Below are 19,614 nucleotides of genomic sequence, written 5' to 3'. Positions count from 1 at the left end.
TTAAATCTAAAATTTCAGTTTAGAAATAAACTTAATGAAAAAGTCTTATTTTGAGAAATTATGTCTTGTTTCAGTGTCATCATCTCATGGATAACGAGTTAGCTCACAGAATTCATAGATTGTTGGAGCATGAAAAGAACTATAAGTTGATAGGTGGTGCTTTTCAGGAATCTGTTTATTAGTATGTGTATTTATATCTGGTATTAGTTATTAAACATAACATTGTGCTTTTAATTTACAATTTTATAAAATTTAGGCTTTTTCTAAATAAATCATGAAAATTAAATTTCTGTGTGAAGTTTTGCTAATTATTATTATATTTCAGTACAAGAGTGGTTTCAAAAGTTTAATAAAAAATAAGTTAAACACATTTTTTTGGAAAAAAATCACCTTTATTTCTCAACATAGTCTCCATTGAGGTCTACATTTGATCCAGCGGAGTTTCCAATTTTTTCATCCCATCTAAAAAGTAGGATTTGTCAAATTGTGAAAAATAGTCATTGACAGCCTTGATGACATCCTCGTTTGAAGAAAGTTTTTTCCCACTAAGCCAAAATTTTAAGTTTGGGAACAAGAAGTTACCTGGGGTCCAGTCCAGAGAATACGGTGGATGTGGAACCAATTTTAACCTCAATTCATGCAATTTTGTCATTGCGATGGCCAATGTGTGGGACAGTGCGTTGTCTTGATGAAAGAGCACTTTTTTGTGTGCCAAACTTGGCTGTTTTTTCTTCAGTTCTTCTTTTAAACAGTCCAAAAATGATGCATAATAGACTCCTGTTATTGTCTTACCCTTTTCCAATCATGATAATTCTTTGGGAATCCCACAAAAAAAGTGGCCATCACCTTCCCATCTGACAAAACGGTCTTCTCTTTTTTCGGTGCTCTTTCACCGGGCATTGTCCACTGTTTTGACTGCTGCTTGGACTCAGGTGTGTGGTGGTGGATCCAAGTTTCATCTACAGCCACGAATCGATGCAAAAAATCCTGCAGATTGTGATTAAACATCACAAAACCCTGCATTGAAATGTCTTTTTGCATGCGTTTTTGATTGACAGTCAACAATCACACACACAGCTTTCTCTTGTGCAAGAGAAAGCTGTGTGCAGATCATGGATTTTGTCAGTCATTTCCTTTGTAGTGACCTCAGTTGGGTGTCCAGAATGCCCTTCATCTTCGATGGACTTACGACCACGTTTAAACTCATTTATCCAAAAATAAATAAATCTTTAATGTTGGTGCAAAGTTCCCATGAACTGCATCTAACTAAACTTTGATCTACACGACCGTCCACTTCTTCAAATAAAAGTGTTTTATTACTGCATGAAACTTGTTTTTCTCCATTTTTGTGAAAAATGCGAACATGGTCATTTTTAAATGTTTGCCAAACGAGAACTACATGTCGAACATGGCTAAAATTTGGCCAGGGATCATGAAAAAGATGATACATGCCGACACTGGTATGAATGAATTAATTGTGTCGCTGTCTATTGGAAGTTTACCAAACTTTTTAACAATCCTCGTATATGTATAAAATACATGAACATACTCTGAAATTTTATATAAGTCCTAGAAATATCTATCTCTAATTCAGAGTATTTTGATAATAAGGTGTGACATCCTTTGACTACTTGTATATGTGAGATATGTGACTTCTGCTTTACTTCAACTTGGGTCTGGGTAGTGGCTTTGCACTGTGACAATTAAAGCAATTCATATGATGTCATTAGCCTCTAATACAAGTAGCCTAGTTATGAAGTTACTTCACCTTCAAACATTATTTCCTTACACTTGGATAAAGGATTAAACCAAGAATATAATTTCTTGGCATCTTTAATTTATAAAAAAATATAGAAAGGCTCAATAGGACTTAAAGACTTCTTAAGAGCATTAATAGAAGAATGCTGATATAATTTGGACAGAAGGAGGATTTCACTTTTTCTGTGGAAGGAGGAATAATAGTAAAAAGAAGTTAATCCTAAAGTGATAGATGGATGTTGTGTTCAGTGACTGGTTGTGAGAGTGACTGGTTTTCAGAGATTGGAGCCTCAAGAAAAGCACCACCTGCAAGAATTCTTGTGACCCATCACTGAAGTACAGAGTGACTATATGATCACTGGAAGATAGTGTGAAGAAAAGTGTTCCAGCTCTTCTTCACATTATCTTATGTTTTTACAAGCTAAGGAAAAAAGTTGAGGAATGATGTGAGTCAGTTTAGTAGGGCAGCACCCATGAAAATACCTACAGAAAGGCCTGAAACAGACCACTGGCATAGTTTGGACTAGCAGTTAGCATATTTGATCTTTAACCAGCAGTGTCCAGGTTCAGATCACACCATGGGTATACACGTTTTGTGAATATCTTTAGGTGAGAGATCAATTTTATCATCCAGTGTGAGGCTCTTTGCTTATTGGAGACTTGAAGTAACTTGAAATAAGTTCCATGTTGGATCTCCAGAGTAAGGTTTCTGGACCATTAAAAAATATAAAAATGAATGAGGGGAAAAAATAATCTTTAACCCATTTACAGTACTAATAGGTTTATGAAAGCCTTTCGTGGGTGGAAAACCACGTAAAAACAAATTGAGTATATGAGAGAAAGGTCATTTATTAAGTGAATTTGCTTCTTCTAGATAGCACAGAACACTTTTAGAGGGGTGTTTGATGAATCACCCTAAATATGAAAACAGTATTCTAAGATTAGATGAATTTCTGGATTTATATAATGTTAGGTTGTACAAGTGAAGTTTTTTGAATCAAAGAGGTTGCAAGTGTTTGTCAGCCCATGAATATAAATCTCATCTTGACTAGAGATCTTAATATTATCAAGTCAATGCAGTTAGCCTAGTGGCTATGCACTTCACAACCATATGCCTGGGGAAGGAGTGGCCTAGGTTTGATTCCCGTCGATGACGTGAGGAGCTTTAGGATCTTTCTCAGCCATAGTCACGTTAGACAGTCTTGGGCATGGACAGCAGGTTCCCTCCTCTCCAGTTTATCTGTGGTTTTTCATCCCACAAGCAGGCAAACCGGAACACACAGGCTCCAGTCATAAATATAGTACTTAATACAATTAGGAGGGTTCATCCAGTTCTAAGGGACAGTCGAGGAATGGGGAGAACACCCCACACAAATAAAATAAATAAAAAATATTATCAAAATTTGGGGAAAGCGAGGCGAGATCTTTCTTATAAGATTTAAAACAAAACTGTTTTGATAGTTTTGTCTTATCACAACTGTAATTATGAGAGTAACAAGGAAGAACACTTGGAATGAGAACAGAGTGACAATATGGCAACCGTACAGCCACAAGAAGAACTGATACATGTTTGAAGAATGTTACTGCTTCAGATCTCTTGGTGGTTCACTATGATAGCAATAGAAAAGTCATCCAAAATTTAAAAACTGTATGCAATAATTTATATTGTTATTGTCATTTTATCCCATAAATACTTCATGGATTCTTTTAGGATCTTTCTTTGTTAATATTAACTTTTGTGATCTGTTAATTTCCCTTTGGATTCTGTGCACTGTTTCATTTAAAATAATCAACCAAACTTTTTTCCCCATTTTTTATGGGTGGATTTAGATAGTACATATGTGCTCGATAATATTCTAGTTATCATTAATATATAAGAAGTCTTCCCACAGCATCAGGCTACTATAGGCCTCCAGACTTTGTCATTGGGATTACTGTATGGTAAAAAGTAAATAAATTAATAAAAATAAATACTCATCTGTGAAATGAAAGTATATCATAGCAAATAAAAAATATTAAAGTGTCATTTCCAAACAACTTTCAATCCAGTGAAAGTTGTCTTCCTTCATTTCTTACAGATTAGTATTTAAAATCAAGGAAAAGAAGGAGTAGCCATAGTATTCAACACAAAATACGAGGCTAATCTTCTTGAATGGCAGTCAGTCTCAAGTAGAGTAATGTGGGCAAATATGAGAATGGGGAACTGGACAATGAGACTTATTTGTGCCTATGGTCCCACAGAAGGTTCTACTAAGGTAGAAGTGGAGGAATTTTTTGAGGCTTTAGAAAAAGCAACTGACACAATGAAAAAGGAAAAGTTGGTCCTTGTTGGGGATCTAAATAGTAGAGTAGGAAATGATTGTGAGACATACAAAAATATTTTGGGAAAATTTGGAGAAAAGAGCACAGCTAATAATAATGGCAAATATCTGTTGGATTTCTGCTCAGGACATGGACTGGTTATTACTAACACCATGTTCCAACATAAAAATGTGCACAAATTCACATGGAGAGAAGAGGCTAGGAATAAGAAAAGTCTCATTGACTATGTTATTGTTGATAGTGATGTTTTCTCCCTGGTGCAGGACACCAGAGTGTACAGAGGATTTGAAATTGGAAGTGATCACTATTTAGTCTTGAGCAGGATAAAATTGAATTTCATATGGAAAAGAATAACATATAAGAAAGTTTTAAAGCGAATAAAAGTTGAGCAGCTCTCAGATGTAAACTGTAGACTAAAATACAGAAATATTATTGAAAAGAAAATGAAAGAGTTTGAGAACAGGAATCAAACCTTGGAGATTCAGTGGCAAACTCTGAAGGAAACATTGATTGATTCTGCCAGAGAGGCATGTGGTGAGGTTGTGTGCAAAGATAAAAAAATCAGAACTCCCTGGTGGACACAGGAAGTTAAAGAGGCAGTGAAGGAAAAGAAGAAAGCATATCAAAAGTTCCTGGCAAATAAGTCAGCTTTTACTCTTACAGAATACAGAGACAAATGTAAGAAAGCTAAACAGTGTGTAAAACTAGCTAAACAAAAGTCATGGGAGGACTTTGGCAAGAATATAGAAAATAAATATCAAGAAGGTGGCAAAATATTCTGGCGGTTGTTGAAGAAGCTTAGGAATGGAGGAAAGAGTGCTGTAAAAGGAATTAGAGATGATAAAGGTGAAATGAAAACAGGAGAAAAAGATATCCTTGAAGTATGGAGTAATTACTTTGAAAAACTGCTAAATGAAACATGCAGTGATGACAGCACAGTGATAAAAAACACTGACCAGGCATGCAGTCAGGAATACATATCCATACTTGAAGTAGAAAAAGCCATCAAAGGCTTGAAATGTGGAAAGGCAGCAGGAGTAGATGATATTCGACCAGAAATGCTGAAGTATGGTGGTATAAGAGTCTTACAGTGGCTGCACTGCATAGTTCAGAAAGCCTGGACCGAGGGACGAATTCCCGATGATTGGAGTAGAGCTCTCATAGTACCCATATATAAAAAGGGAAATAAAACTGAATGTGAGAATTACAGAGGTATTTCCCTACTGAGTGTTCCTGGCAAGATCTATGCAAGTATACTTGAGAAACGGTTGAGAAGAATTGTGGAAGAAAAGCTTGGTGAAGAACAAGCTGGATTCAGGCCAAATAGAGGCTGTCAGGATCAGATCTTCACTTTACGACAAATAGTCGAGAAAGCATGGGAATATAACAAAGATCTGTATTTAAGTTTTGTCGATTTGGAAAAGGCATATGACAAGGTGCCAAGAGAGAAGCTATTCAATACGCTGCAGTTATATGGTGTCAATGGAGCATTATATCAAGCAATACTTAGTCTTTATTTGAGTTGTGAGTCAGCAGTTAGAATTGAAGGAAGTACAGGAAGATGGTTTAATGTTAAATCTGGTGTGAGACAAGGATGTACGTTATCCCCTCTGTTATTCATTATCTATATGGATCACATTATGAAGGAATGTGGTATTAAACCTGATATCAAAATTGGAGATGTTAATGTCAGCTCTTTGCTTTATGCGGATGATGTTATACTTCTAAATAAATCCACTACAAGTCTGCAAGATTCTCTGACTAAATTGAATAGCTGTTGTAATAGATATGGTATGAAGGTCAGCAATAAAAAGACAAAGACAATGAAAATAGGCAGAATCATTGAAAATGTCAACTGTGTTGTGAATGGAGAACCTGTGGAACAAGTAAAACATTTCAGCTACTTAGGCACAATTTTTACTGAAGATGGTAAACTAAATATAGAAATAGACAACAGAATCAGCAAAGCTGGTATCGTGGGAAGTCAATTGAATAAATTCATATGGAATAAGAAAGAAATTAGTCGGAACACTAAATTAGCTGTATACAAGACTGTGTTCAAACCAATTTTAACTTATGGATCTGAGAACTGGGTCAGAAGTAAAACACTTGACCAAAGACTAGAGACCGCAGATATGAGAGTCCTGAGAAAGATTAGAGGCGTGAACAGATGGCATCAGTGGCAATATCATATTAAAAATGAGTATATTAGGAAAGAACTTGACATTGTCAGCATCCAGGAATGCGTTAGCAGAGCTAATCTCAGATGGTATGGTCACTTAAATAGAATGGGAGAGGAAAGATTAGCAAAACAAGTGTTCTCTGCCAGGTTGGCAGGAAAACGACCCAGAGGAAGACCAAGATATAGGTGGATTGATACGGTACAAAGTGCCTTAGACGATAGAAATATAAGATCTGATAATGTTGGAGTCTTGACAAGTAACAGACTGATTTGGAGGAAAATTGTAGATAGGAAGTTAGTAATGATGTAATTTTTTCATGTAGTACTGTCATATCCTGTACACCCCTTGAGGGTACATGGCAGGAATTTGATGATGATGATGATGATAGTATTTAAAAAAATGAAATAAAATAACTTGCAGTTTATAAAACCTTTAGGATAACAGTGACTTTTTTTTAATATTTTTATAAGGAAGTGGTTAAGAAGATTCTTGTTTGGTTTTTTTATTGCTATTATAATTACATCAACATTTCCAAGGAGTCTAAAGACTCCATAGAAAGGCTCACACTAATCGTTATTGTAACAATTCCATCATACTTCTCCTTTGGCACAATTTGTGTCACTGGGACCAACAGTTACACTCGTTTAGTGGAGTAGCAGGGACTGCCAGAGTGCCACTCTCAGAGCAAAAACTATAATCCTTATACCCTTGCTAATCACATTCTTACAGAATTTCCAGAGTTGATCCCTTGTTCTTCCACCTACTGTATAATACCCATATATTTGTATCATATCCTCTCATCTCCATCTGTTACCTAAACTTTGTAACCCACAAATATTCAGTGTGTCCTCATAGGAAACACTCTAGTCACCATTTTGTACTTGCATTCTGAATTCTCTCTGTCTTTTTTCCACTCCCACATTCCCAAGAAATTCAGGCAATCAAATCTGTATACAGTACTCCAGATATGGTTGTCTCATAGCATTATAAAGATAGATAATAACTTCCTTATCTCTGCTTGTCAGTATTTCTTAATATCCAATTGATTCATTAGAGCAGTTTTGCCCACTTTTGCAGTATGTTTGTTACTCCTAAATTCCATTTCATCAGGTTCTTGCAGACCAGTTCCATCTAAGTTAATACACAGCCTGAGTTTACATCCATCCGAAAGTGCATAACTCTGGTGCATTGAATTGGCAACTATTGTCCTTGCCCGATCATCTTCATTAACTATTGCTCTCTCTTCAGTTTACTATCACCACTGGTTACATGCCTTCTCTTTGATTCACCTCCACTATATACTATCTGACATCTGTCCATCATCCATCCTCTTATTCATGGAGGTGAGTGATGATAATCCACCAGTTTTGCCTATGTCTGTTTGCTCTGACTTACCTAATAGGGTTACGTGCAGTATCCTGTATAGATAATTCCCCCCCCCCCCTCTCTCTCTCATATAACAGGGAAAAAATAATATTTTTGTATAATTAGTTCTTCCTCTTTAGCTTATGTAATTTACACAAAATGAATTTAAAAATATATGTTTACATTTATGTATTATGTATTTCAGGAGTATCTGGTTTTTAAAATGCAAATAGTTGTTTTGTTGTAAAATGAAATGCATAATTTTACTAGATTGAAATTTAAAGAAAAAAAAAATGAAATTAAGTATCCAAGGGTAAGTATAGAATGAAAAGGAGTGGTGTGTGTGGGGGGGCGGGTGCTGCCAACGTTTACAGAGAATAGAGAAGAAATAAGAAAACAATATCTTAATAAATATATAGATTTTGATATCCATTACAGATTATGTGGTTGAAGCTGGTTGTGTATTCCAATTGTATTTGTTTTTTGGGTTGCATGCCATTAGTTGTTCCACAATCTGGTGTGCACCAACCAACCATCTTGAAGACTGCTATTGAAGAAGTTAAGAGATTTTTCTCAGAAAATAAAATACCATCTAGATGTCACATCTAGATATGATATTATAATAAAAAATAAATAAATAAAGTAATAATTTAAAAAAATAAAAAAGATAATAAGTTAGTGCTTCACAGATAATATCCTCCTGTTTCTTTTCCTTCACCTCACGGAGAGGAAGTTGCTATTCCTGAGGAAGAGGGGGGGGGGGGAATCATTTATCATCTTCCAAGTTACATTCCACAGAGTGACTTTTGGCTACTTTGTAATAATTGAGAAAGTAAGCTTGAATGATCTAGTACAACGTTTCTCAACCTTTCTAAGCGCAAGGACCAGTAAAATGCCTAAAACAATTCTTCAGGCCACTAAGTTATGTAATTTAAAAAAAAAACCTATGTGGGGGATTACCAACATTTGGGGAAAACTGTGCCATTTATAACACAATAAATCTGAAAGCATGTTTTGAATACATATGGAAACATAATTAAATTGGAAGTAAACGATTAAAAGTGTATCATCATTGAAACAATTTATAATTTTTATTAAATAAATAAATAATATGATATAATTATGTTACCACTTCTTTTTAATGAGATGGTTGAGCTTCTCGGCCCTTGCAGAGTTACTGGATAGCTGACTCAATATTGGTCAACTTCAGTCGAAGTTCGGCACATGCACTAAGACGATTTCTGCATTTTGTTTTTATTTGAAAGAGCGATGAAAATCCTTTCTCACAAAGATAGGTTATAGAAAATTGCAAGGGCCAAGGTTCAATGCTGACAATTTTCAATGATTCTTCAGGTAATTCAGTAATTCACTTCTCACTAAAGGCGAGATCCAAAATCGAGTCAAACCAAGATCACAAAATTGCATTTTAAGCCCACTGTCACTTGAAAGCTCATTCTTTTTTCGCTAACGAAAGATCATTCCCGTGACTAATCCTGAAATGATTAGTCCCGAATCCACAGAAATTGCTGATAAAGTTATTCGGAAAATATGTTTCAAAATTCCGTTTCAGAGTTTTCAGGCTGTCACAAACCCTTTCCAGAAACTCAGAATCAACAAAATTATCATTTTCCACTAAAAAGGATTCCAATGTTGAAAAGGGGGAAAATTGTCTGTATTTTACATAACTAATCCATAACACCAGTTTTTTTCTCGAATGCCTTTATTTTGTCGTAGCTCTCAAGAACTGTTAAAGAATTTCCCTGAAGGGAGAGATTTAATTTCGAAAAAATGTCCAAAATATAGGATAGTGTTAATAACCATGCTTCGTCAACAAGGAGTGATGCAAAATCAGAATTACGTTCATTTACAAATAATAAAACTTCGTGCCTTAATTGAAATAACCTTGTTAATACTTTGCCCCTGGAATGCCAGCAAATTTCAGAATGAAGCAAAAGTTGTGTATATTCACTGCCCATTTCTTCGCAGAGTACTGAAAATAACCTGTTATTTAACGGTCGAGCTTTAATAAAATTAACTAGTTTGACAGCATTGTATAGCACAGTTTTAAATTCTGGTGGCATTCCTTTGGAGGCTAACGCTTCCCAGTGTATAAAACAATGCACCCAATTCATATCCGGAGCTACTTCTTTGACCTTAGAAACAACCCCACTATGCCTTCCTGTAAGAGCGCGAGCTCCCTCCGAACAGAAGCCTATACATTTTTCCCACTGGATCCCTTTGTGTATTATGTAATTATTGAGAGTGTGAAATATTTCTTCTCCAGTTCGGGATGACAAAGGTCTACAAAACAGAGTATCATCATGAATGTTGTTATCATGCATATATCTTACGTAGCATATTAACTGCGTATCATTTGTAAAATCAGTAGTCTCATCTATTTGTAACGCATAATAAGGGCTCTTCTTAACTGTTTCGATTAACTGGGATTCTACATCACTTGCTATATCATTAATTCTGCAACCGACAGTGTCATTGAAAGAGGAATCAAATCAACATCTTTTAGTAACTTGTTGCCAAACAGTTTTTACCACATCTTTTATAGCTGGAAGTAACAAATTTTTCCCGATAGAATGAGATTTCCCTGTTTTCACTATGTGCAAACTTGATAGATAGGATGCTTCCAGTTCCTTGCTATTAATCACTACAATAACGTATTAATATTTACCCATATACAGTACTAAAGTACTATAGGTTGACCAGCCAACCTCTCATATATGGCCCGAACATAAAAATATATATATATATATTGAACCCATGGCTGAAACCGTATCTTTCCCATGATTTCATGTCGCTGAAAAAATTCAATTGACTTTCACATCACAATATTTAGTTTCTAAATCTCGTCGGAGTTTCTCAGGTTTCATGCACTCATTTGACAACACTTTAACACACTGAGGTTTCTGTTCACTTTCATCTCCACACCAAGTAAACTTGAATTCCAAATATAAACTGTTATATTTCCTACTGTATTTTGTCTTTGAAATGTTTCTTCTACTTTAATAGTATCAGATTTACTCGCCATTTCGATACGTGTATCACAATTAGGATTAACATCACCTGTTTCATTTGCTTTTCAAAGTCATAGTTCTAAGCACTTTTCCATTACTGAAAAATATTTTCAAAAAATATAAAAATAAATGACACACTTTGTCCAAGTATCACTTAGCACATCTGAAGATATACTGAGCCTTGGTTGAAGGAAGAAAATCTTCAATAATAAAAATTAATAAACAACAAGCAATTGGTTGAAATGTGGATAACGCATGTTCACTTCAAATCTGACAAAACAGCAAGGGAAGCTAGAAGCAATAAAACCATATTGTTGTTCACTTTACCCCTCTTTTATTACTCATCATTCTGTCGCTACAATAATTTGTAGTGGCAGAATAAGGAGTAATAAAAGAGAGGTAAATGTTCATAGGATGAACATTTTGCTGCTATTTGTTGGTTTGTTTAAGTATCCATTTTATTTCAATATTTTTTATTTGTTCAATTTTAATTTGTTTTGTTTGAGTAATTAAAAAAAATATTTATTTAATTAATTTATGTCTGCCTGCGGACCACCTGTCCCATTGTCGCAGACCACAGGTTGAGAAACACTGATCTAGTATGTGAGCTGTTTGTAATAGTGCTTTTCAGTTGAAGGAGAGCTATCTAGTACAGAAGTAATATGGATTTTTCTCCCAAAAATTCAAATTTTTCATCCAACAATTAACAGATCCTCAATTAACAGATATAACACACTCACCTCATAGTTTTAATTGCTTCAGATGTAATTTCCAAACAATAATCCATACATAATCAAAGGGGGGAGGAATCTAGGAATGACTCCTTGTTCTGTCCCATCTAGGCTAGGTACTGAAAATTTTCCTCTGCATCAATCCTATAAAACTATATCCATCTCTTTTCTGCCATTTAACCAACTTTCCAACTCAAAACCCCCAATCTATTCTCACCATGAACATTCCACGATGATAATCCACAACTTCCTCATTCCTCATCATCCACACAGTAATCTAGATGTGGCCATATCGTAGCCTTATACAAAAAAAGAATGATAACTTGCTTATTTCTGCTTTTTAGCATGTTCTTCAATAACCAAGTCATCCTATGAGCTGCCATATGCCTTCTGAACTCATTACCATACCACCAATATTTGCAAACCCTAGTTTTCACCAGTTTCTTGGATTACGTTTCAATGTTATGCTGAGTATGTCAGGGTAGGTTATGCCTCAGTATAACCTACCCTGACAGAGTCATGCTGTCCCACATAGAGAATATATTCTTATCTGCCCATTTCCTGAATTATGTCTTTGACCAACTTCCAATACTCCCCTCCCCCCCTCAAGATTTTATTGCATGGCACTGATTTGTTCATAATTTGCTACATCTGTCTTGAAGTCTCCTTTATGCGCATTCATGAGCATTCCACGATGATAATCCACAACTTCCTCATTCCTCATCATCCACACAGTAATCTAGATGTGACCTTATTATCACTCATTTTCACTATTTTGTCCTTCCACTTCTTTAGAACTTGACCAGAGTAATGAGGCTTAAGTTAAACAGCTTATTCAGTGACAGTACAGTATGATTTTTTTTTTATATACATGGGCTAATATTCCATCTAATTCCATGTCCATATTTCCATTGAGCTGCAATATCCTAAGTGCTTCAAATTTATCAAGCTCTATTCCTACACCAGCTCCTGTTATATCTGTCACTACAATATCTTCACTTGGACAAAGAGGTCACTCAGTAACTCATCTATTTTCAGCTTTTGTTACCAAGCTTCTATCAACAATTGTTAAGATTATTCTTCCATAATCCTTCTTCCTTTTATCCACCACATATCAAAATATCTCTAGGATTTCCTTTGACACACTCAGTGAACTTCCTCTCATTCCTCTGCTGCAGCCCTCTAAAGATAAATATTTTGTAAGTATTTTATGTCTTACATATGGCTAATTTGGGGAATGAAAAGCCCTGCCACCTCTGTTTGAGACTTGTTAACTTGCCTTCAGTTGAAAAGCTGTGATAAAGGTTCTTTGTATCCTAGACAGGATTTGAACCAGCACTTTCCATCAAAGTTCTTCATCTATACTGACTGAGCTATGAACACTTTTTCACCATATATACCCTCCATTCCTTTTTTAACAGTGTTGCTTAATATCTGTCCATCAATTTATACTTCTGACTTTGGATATACAGTCTAATGCTGCTAACATCCCTTGTAGATTTTTATTACATGGCACTACTTTGACCTACCTCCTAAGAACATCATAATTGCCTGTCTGTATATCCATTTACACTGAGTATCCACTTTATTAGGAACAGCATTTAATAATGAGTGGGATCCCTGTTGCCTTAAGAAAAGTTGCATTCTCTGTTGCATTGATTTAGCTAAGTGTCTAGAATCTTCCTCTGAAATATTTTCCCATATTGTCACAATGGCATTGTCCAATTGTTAAGGTTGGATGGTGTCATGTTGCTGTTACGAACTGCTGATTCCACCTCATCCCAGAGATGCTTTATTGGATTGAGGTCCAGGGAGTGAACTGGCCACTGAAGTAAAGGAAACTCATTATCATGTTCCTTGAACCACTTCAAATGCACTGTGCTTTGGTTTATGATGCACTGTCTTGTTGGAAGCACCTGTTTGCCAGTGGGTAAACTGCAACCATGAATAGGGGAACATAATCAGCACCCATGCTAAGATAGGCTATGGCATTCAGGCAGTGTTCAGCTGGCATCAGGGGACTTAATGTGTGTCGAGAAAACATTCCCGTCACCAGTCTAAGCTGTTGCTACTTGGCAGGAAGGGTTCATGCTGTCGTGTTGCTGCCATCAGCATGATACAGTACAAACTGGGACTCGTCAGACCAGGTGACATTTTTCCAGTCTTCAGCTGTCCGGTGTTGGTGATTATATGCCCACTGAAGCTGCTCCTGTATCACATCCATGTCAGCATGCAAAGGAACTGTGCACTCCAAGATGATACTCTATCACTGTTGTACTTAGCTGTGATTTGACTGGTTGTGGCCATCCTGTCACATTTTGCAATCCTTGCTATTGTTCTCTGACCTTGTCCATAGGACTGTTGTTGGCTTGAAGTTTTCTGGTTATTATACTATTCCTGGTACACCCTAAACACTGTTATGGCAGGAAAAGCCAAGAAGAGTAGATATTTGTGTGCTGTTGACATCAAAATCACACCACACTCAAAGTCATTTATCTTATGCCTTTTACCCCTTCTGATGCATCAAACACAAAAAACAGAGCAGTTGGATGCCTATCTGCCTGATTTATATTTATATAGCTACGTGACTCAGTCTTTAGGAATGCTTATGTTTCTAAATGGGGAGGTTTTCCTAATAAAGTGGTCACAAAGTGTATACGTTTTCTTAACTGAAAATTCCATGTTTGGCAACCCTCCAAGTCATGACTGCATGATTGCTCTCCAATCAGAGGCAATTTGGCTTACTTGATTATGGACTCATCCTCTGTTACTATCACCAGATTGGCACTCTCAAACCCTAAAAGTTTCCTCTATTGCATGGCACTTAATAATCACAATTAATATTAATAATAAGTGTTTTTTAAAATTTTGTTTTTATATGGATGCTGTGAGTTAATACTATTAAAATGGTTATGTCTTAATAAAGCTATATTAGATTTATCTGGCATGGATTTTTTTTTTTAATTTTTTTTTATATGTCAGATTTCATATTTAAATAAAATTTCTGTTGGACAAGATTTAAAATTCTGGAGAAGTTTTTTTTTTTTTTTTTTTTTTTTAATAATAAGGTGAGACACCTTTTGGCAACTCGTATAGGTAAATATGACTTCTCCATTGCTTCCACCTTGGTATTACCACCTCTGGCTCTGGGTAGTTGGCTATTCCCTTAATGCATAGCATTATACATGTCCCCAAGGAGATGTGCTTGCATTATGGGAGATACTAAGACAAGGAGTAATGAGAGCTCGGTTCACCTTTACCACAAGTTGCCTCAGTCCTGAAGATACTTCAGGTGCAAACTTTGTATGCTTACACTTGGATAAAGGATTAAACTAAATTTATTAAAGTTTATGTTCTTCACTAAAAGTTTTCTGGCTATCTCAAAACACTAAAGATGGTTTGAGTAAAACCATGTTTTTTAATATCAAAATTTAGAAATGCAATTCAAAATGATAATAATTTGGTCGATTGGTAGAGCCTCTGCTAATGGCTCGTAAAAAGTTAAGCAAGTTTGAGCGCGGTTAGTAGTTGGAAGGATCAATCTTTTGATGCTGTTGGTACACTCTCCCTTGATGAGTCTTTGGACTCCCTGAAGGTGTCACATAATAATAATAATAATAATAATAATAATAATTTAATTCAACTGGATGGAATTTAGTTTTTAGGATTTGTAAAGCCATTTCAAATTTGGTTTCAATCAGATCATTTTTTTAATAACAAAATTTTCAAAATATAAAGTTATGCTTTACAAATGACAATAAATAAACTGTCTACATAACTCTAATTTCAGTTGAATTGAATGAAATGAATTCACTGTGCAAAAATGCTGTTTGAAATTACTTTTCTTGTGTTGTTTTAGATGATTTCCATGCATGCTTTTACTTTGAGGACATACCAAAATATCCTATGCAAATTATGGATGTCAAGTTAATGGACTCAACTTTAACCCTTTAACTGCTGATTTTATATTCTACTGACATTGTCCCATGTGCTGAATTAATTTTGCAAAAAATTTATAAATAAAATCGATTAAAATTCTTACTGAAGTAAGAAGTTCGGAGACAGCATCATACATTCTTGATATACACTTGTTCACTCACAAAAATGGCAATAATAGTGTTTTTTAAAAGTTGCATAATCAAGGGGTTGTCCACTTGATTAAGCAAACATTAATTTATTTAGACACATTAATTTATTTAGAGTCACCAGGATCTTCTTCATCTGAAGTACACAATTCACTTAACTCAGACAATTCTTCTCCTGACTCATTTGTTGTTAACAATTCATCAATTTGATCATCACTAAGATAACGTGGATATTTACTGGTAGACGCCATATTGTGACATCACAGAAATCCCCGCAGTTATATGGTTTATGCATCGTGCTGCGAACACCTACTGTACAACTCTCAGTCTCCACCCGAACCTCTACTACCAATAATCCACATTAACGCCATCCCTCCAACACAACTAGTATTTTTTGGCTGTAAATTGCGTGTGTTCTGAAGGGCCAATTTGTCTGTATGCAGGATGAAAAATTGAGTTAACTCGTTCATAGCAAGGTCCCCATTTTTTTCTCTGCTCGAGTTAACTCGACCGTAGCAGTTAAAGCAGTGTTTCTCAACTTTTTTTGTTGGATCATGCCCCACCTCAACGCCTCAAAGGTTTTGGTGCCCCTCCCCCAAGCATAATAGTCAGCCAAATTCTGAAAAAGTATAATATAAATATGTACATGTACATTTTTTACTAATTGCCCCCCCCCCCCCAAAAAAAAAAAAATTCAAATTGTCCCACGTTGAGAAACACTGAGTTAAAGGGTTGAACATATGGCTTCACATTTACTATGTTATTATTATACAGTTATGCTATTCTTACAAGTTTACTTTCTTTCCTATCCTTATTAAGTTAATTTCATAGTCAAGTATTATTTTTAATGTTTCTTTAAGTAATGTTACTTAAAGAAACATTCAACACTTTTTAGCACCATTTTTCCTAATAAATTTCTGTTATTTTCTTATTTTATTTTCTAGTCAACACTTTTTCAAATTACTTTGTAATACAGAAATGATGGACAACTTCTTTAAATTCTACCTGAAGTATGTTCCTCAAGTAAGTGTTTATTTAATTACTATTTAATATTTCCATTAAAGTTACTATTATTGTGCAGGCACCTCCATGGAGTCCTAAGACTTATCATGGCAGACTCAAACTATCAACACAATATCTAGCTTACCTCTCTCTTAAAACCATTCATATCAAAGTAATCACAAATGACTCGGGTAACCCATTCCATTCATTCACCACTCTCCAAAGGAAAGTCATCATGCCCTTGCTAGCTGCACTTCCTTATCCAACTTCAGGGATGCTGTTTTGTGTTGTCAGAGACCTCTCGTTTTGCTCCTGTAACCAACTGCTGATAGTTCCTTTATATTAATCTTATAAAATTCTTTAAGTAACTTAAATGTTTCTATCATACCCCCCCCCACACACACACACTCGTTCACCCATCAACCAAATTTTGCAACCCATGAACCCTCAATTTATTCTTGGAATGGTAACTCCCTTATCTTCGCTTTTCAGTGTGTTCTTAATATGCTCTCTAAACGTCGACTCTCTATCTACTACTCTCCATTTCCCTGACTTCCTTAATTTCCTGGAGTACACATAACTCAGTGTGGTATACAGCTTGTAATCTTTGTATCCCAGAATGCATAACTTTACACCTTTCCACATTAAATTGACATCCATTATTATTATTAAGAGAGACCTCCAGGGAGTCAGGAACTCATCAAGGGAGGCCACATACTACACGCACCAGCTATCATACTTATTCCTTTCTGTTTTAGTGTGGCAGAGTGATCAGCATTCATTTTAGAAATTATGGACTTTACAACCGTGTTATAAATAACTATTTTAATTTCCCGATGTTCCACCTTCATATTAAGGGTCATCATCAGGAGTATATACAAGGACAAGCTGAGTTACATTTCATATAGTAAGCTAAAGAAACAATGATTTGATCACTGGTTATTCACCTGGCATGACCTCTAGTGAAAAAAAAAAAATAGATAAAATTAAAAATTAAATATTTAGAAACTACATCAAAGCTAAATTCTATTTAAGATAACATAGGAGTAACATTCTTTCATATTGATAGTTTTCTTACAGTATAGTGATGTCCTATTTTTAACATGACAGTTGTTATATTAGATTTAAGATTCTGGATTATCTACAGTTCTGTTTATAGTTAGCTCTTAGGAAAAATGGTTCCATAGGTAGAATGTGTGGCTTCCATATGCTTGGGATTTTTAGACCATGATTATTGTTCAGATTGGGGTGGTTGATAAGAATCTCACAGGCTTCCTTAAATTTGCATTCATACCATGTTTTGGTGTGATGTAAACAACTGGTGCTTTTCCAGTCAATTCTATGTAAAGTGTTCAGGGCATGATCAGAAAGGCCAGTTTCACCATAGTTATTATATTTAATGTGTCATTTATGTTCCTTTTGTCTGATAATAACTGTGCATCCTGTTTCCCCTATATATGGTAGATTACTGGTGCAATAAATACGGTGTACTCCAGGGTGGGCCAGCAGAGGACGTGGGTCTTTGGATGAGTTGAGTAAGCTTTTTAATTTTGCAGGAGGTTTAAAGGTGGCTTTGAGGTTGTATTTCTGTAGTATTCTGTTTATTTTATCTGATGTCCCTTTAATGTAAGGAATGGTTATAGTTTTATTGTAGTCTGGTTTATCTTTGTTTTTTTATTGAGGTCTTGTAGAGAATTTTATTAATAGTGTTTTGGCTGTAACCATTTTTTAGAAAAGTATTGCTGATAACTTTAAATTTGTCTTTCAGCGCTTGTTCATTGGAGCAGATCTTCAAAGCCCTGTTTTTTAGAGTATTAATGACACACCTAGTTTTTGTGTTTGGTGGTGGTAGGAGTTTATGCATATATGTATTATCCAGTATGTGTCGGTTTCCAGTAAACAGTGAAAGAAAGACTACCAGAAGGAAGACGTGTGACAAGTGTATCTAGAAATGGAAGTGTGTTCTGTTCTTCAATTTCAATTGTGAACTGTATGCATTTGTGTTGTTTGTTTAGGTGGCTAAGGAAAGTGTCTAGTGTCTGGCAGCCATGGGGCCAGATCGCAAAAACATCGTTACTGTATCTAATCCAGACTGGGTTTTAAAGGAGAGGAATCTAGAAGGTATACACAGCCCGAATATCACCTAGCCAAGAAAGTAGCAGAAACACTCAAGGAGTTGGTAGGTCATTCCCCCTCCTATATCAGAAACACACAGCACTTCATAAACATAATCAAAGACATTACATTAGAAAAAGATGATTTATTAGTCAGTTTTGACGTCTCTGCTCTCTTTACGAATGTCCCAATCATTGACTCAATCCTTCTTTTACAGAACAAATTCCCTCCACGTATCACAGCATTCTTTGCACATGTTCTGGTTATTTTGTATTGCAAAATGCTTCCTACCTACAGCCATGGGATCACCATTTTCCCCCTATTGCTAACTTTTTTATGGAACATTTTGAGCAACATGCTCTAGATTCCTCTCCTTTGAAACCCAAAGTCTGGCTTAGATACATTGACGATGTTTTAAGTTTTCATGATCTGGCTCCATGGCTGTTAGACACTTTCCTTAGCCACCTAAACAAACAACACAAATGCATATAGTTCACAATTGAGATTGAAAAACAGAACACTTCCGTTTCTAGATACACTTGTCACACGTCTTCCTTCTGGCAGTCTTTCCTTCACTGTTTACCGGAAACCAACACATACTGGCCAATATATATGCATAAACTCTTACCACCACCCAACACAAAAACTAGGTGTCATTAATACTCTAAAAACAGGGCTTTGAAGATCTGCTCCAATGAGCAAGTGCTGAAAAACGAATTTAAAGTTATCAGCAATACGTTTCTAAAAAATGGTTACAGCCAAAACACTATTAACAAAATTCTCTACAAAACCTCAATAAAAAGCAAAGATAAACTAGACTACAATAAAACTATAACCATTCCTTACATTAAAGGAACATCAGATAAAATAAACAGAATACTACAGAAATACAACTTCAAAGCCACCTTTAAACCTCCTGCAAAATTAAAAAGCTTACTCAACTCATCCAAAGACCCACTTCCTCTGCTGGCCCACCCTGGAGTACACCGTATTTATTGCATCAGTAATCTACCATATATAGGGG

The 19,614-nt window shown here is 35.5% G+C and overlaps 1 protein-coding gene across 1 annotated transcript in view; it reads left to right on the top strand.

The window, feature by feature from the left end:
• Positions 1-19,614, top strand: part of LOC150107135 (small ribosomal subunit protein mS39-like) — a 369,834-nt gene that overhangs the window by 181,097 nt on the left and 169,123 nt on the right. Inside the window, exons 11-12 of the mRNA XM_090391018.1 lie at positions 75-181; positions 16,418-16,496. Of these exons, the coding sequence (XP_090247144.1) occupies positions 75-181; positions 16,418-16,496 (186 nt within the window). The remainder of the gene's footprint in view (positions 1-74; positions 182-16,417; positions 16,497-19,614) is intronic.

The sequence above is a fragment of the Typopeltis vanoorti genome, chromosome 4 (assembly GCF_054136105.1).
Source record: "Typopeltis vanoorti isolate ZY-2024b chromosome 4, IOZ_Tvanoo_1.0, whole genome shotgun sequence".
Classification (NCBI taxonomy): domain Eukaryota; kingdom Metazoa; phylum Arthropoda; class Arachnida; order Uropygi; family Thelyphonidae; genus Typopeltis; species Typopeltis vanoorti.
The sequence above is the reverse complement of the archived record's forward strand: the minus strand, read 5'-3'. Positions and strand labels throughout refer to the sequence as shown.